Source organism: Sardina pilchardus, chromosome 18 (genome assembly GCF_963854185.1).
Source record: "Sardina pilchardus chromosome 18, fSarPil1.1, whole genome shotgun sequence".
NCBI classification, from domain to species: domain Eukaryota; kingdom Metazoa; phylum Chordata; class Actinopteri; order Clupeiformes; family Clupeidae; genus Sardina; species Sardina pilchardus.
In genome coordinates, this window is record NC_085011.1 from 15602025 (window position 1) to 15604314 (window position 2290).

General features: G+C 48.1%; 1 protein-coding gene across 1 annotated transcript in view; it reads right to left on the bottom strand.

Annotated features, from left to right (window-relative positions):
* Positions 1-1884, bottom strand: part of rrp12 (ribosomal RNA processing 12 homolog) — a 17364-nt gene extending 15480 nt beyond the window's left edge. The window contains exons 1-2 of the mRNA XM_062518977.1: positions 1671-1884; positions 1-225 (exon numbers count right to left, since the gene is read on the bottom strand). The exon at positions 1-225 is cut by the window's left edge and continues 2 nt beyond it. Of these exons, the coding sequence (XP_062374961.1) occupies positions 1-225; positions 1671-1809 (364 nt within the window). The 5' untranslated portion in view covers positions 1810-1884. The remainder of the gene's footprint in view (positions 226-1670) is intronic.
* Positions 1885-2290: the final 406 nt, after the last annotated feature.

Here is a 2290-nt window from a genome sequence, read left to right on the forward strand (position 1 = left end):
CTTTGTGCGCGGCCGAGCTGGACTCCCAGTAGCGCTGCACCTTGCGGAAGGAGAGGTTGGAGCAGTCGGACACTCCGCTCAGGAAGGTGGCGCCAGAGCGCACCGACAGCGCCTGCTCCGCGCCCTCCATGTCCACGCCCACCTCCTCACCCTCCCCCAGCTCAACAGCGCCGCCCTGCAGGTCATCGTGCAGCTTCAGAGCGTCCACCGTCAGACCACTCTTCTCTACAACACACACACACACACACACAAAAACACAGGTCATTATGCAGCTTCAGCGCGTCCACCGTCAGACCACTTTTTGCAACACGCAACACACACACACACACACACACTGATTGATTATGCAGCTTCAGCGCGTCTACTACTCTCAGCGTGCTCTTATACACAACACACACACACACACACACACACACACACACACACACACACACACACACACACACACACACACACACGTGTCATTATGCAGCTTCAAAGCATCCACTGACTAACAGCTCTTCTCTACACACACACAGACACACACACACACACACACACGTCACAACGATCCATCAATCGTCTGATCGCAATTATTTGACCTGACTGCAGTCACTTGAACGTAATCATCTCACAAATCACAATAATGTCTGCTCATCTGTATGCCTACCAGCGGTGTCATAATTACAACACTATTTTCGCCTCCAATTCTTCTGAGGTTCCTTAAATGCCTCAGATAGAATGTTCCCTTCCTGTGACCTGTTGCCTGGTGTGTGTGTGTGTGTGTGTGTGTTGCTATGCAGTAGTTGCACACTGCACTGAGGGACTGTGATGTGATGTGTGTGTGAGTGTGTATGTGTGTGTGTGTGTGTGTGTATGTGTGTGTGTGTGATGATGCTATGCAATATCTGCACACTGCACTGAGGGACGTGTGAGGAACGTGTAGGCCTAGTTGTGGCCTGTGTGTATCATGACACAAGGTTTATTCTGGTTAATGGCATCTGCCATTGCCAGACTCTTCCTGTAGGATACTCTTCAGCAATAGACTATGAATATATGAGCTGGTCTTTATGGCAAACCTGCAATTATTGTTTACAAGGGCCCTAAAGGCAAATACCAATGTTTATTTTACTTCTAGAAAATATTCCATATTCCCAAATATGTCTCTTCATCTTCATCCATGCCTGTATATAAAACTGATTAGTGCGTGGTGCTGCTGCATGGGTGTGTGTAACTTTACAACTAGCCTACTGGAGATGTCAACAATCAAAACAGTGGTAGTGGCCGTAACGTTGTATTCATTCTATATCATTACGGTAGTATGATGTGGGATTGTCACTCCTGCAAATGTCTGATATCTTACGGATATCAGGACAACAGAACACTTCTTAACGTTAGCTAGCCGTCATTCATATTATTGATAGCCTCGATCATTCAACTAACTTCACGTTTCCCTGCTACCATGATGACAAAAGTTAACGTTAACTGCTATATCCCTAACGTTACCGTTCTGTCCTGTATACGAAATATTCTCAGCATTCTTACAGGAAATAAGTTTTGCACTGGTAGCATTAAGTTACCGAGCGCTTTGGTGTTGTTATGCTGCCTGCGTGGCTGTGCGCGAGCTTTGGGTCTCGGTACCCACGTGTGATCCGCATGTAGGCCGGGTGCTTTAACGCCGCTGCACTTACCGGAGGGCCGACTGAAGAACCGACTTCTGGCCGCCTGTCGGTAGCGACTCGTCTCGGGATTCGAGTCGCTGCTGTGTCCTTTTTTCCATCGTTTTAATTTCTGTGCCGTGCCGGACCGAAGCTTCCCCGTCTTTACCATTTTGTCGGTTCAGTTTGAGCTGAGCTGGTTAGCTACCTCAGCCTGGGATCATGGAGCAGTCGCAGAAGACTGACGTCATTCGCCTACGCTGTGTTTGTGTTTTTGTGCACTACCTCACAACACCGCCAGAGTGCGCTCTAGCGCTTATCTCTAGTGGTCCCGAGCGCACGTTTTCATGCGCGTGTGCCTGGGTCGGGATTACAACGACAGGGACGGTTCGGTCAGAAGGCACTTCTTTAAGTCACGAGGGGAGTAAAAACATGACAGAGCATTACCCGGTGCCGGTCGGCCTACCGGAGGAGACGGTTGCTGCTCCTGCTGTCACAAGTCCCTTGTGGTGTGGCCTACATCATCTGTGTTTAAATGGAATTTGACAAGAAGAGTTGGTTTGTCCAAACATGTCACTATTCATAAAACATTTTCTAAAGCTCTTGTCCTTTAACGTTATAATTTACTATTCTTTTGTAAAGCACATTGGATT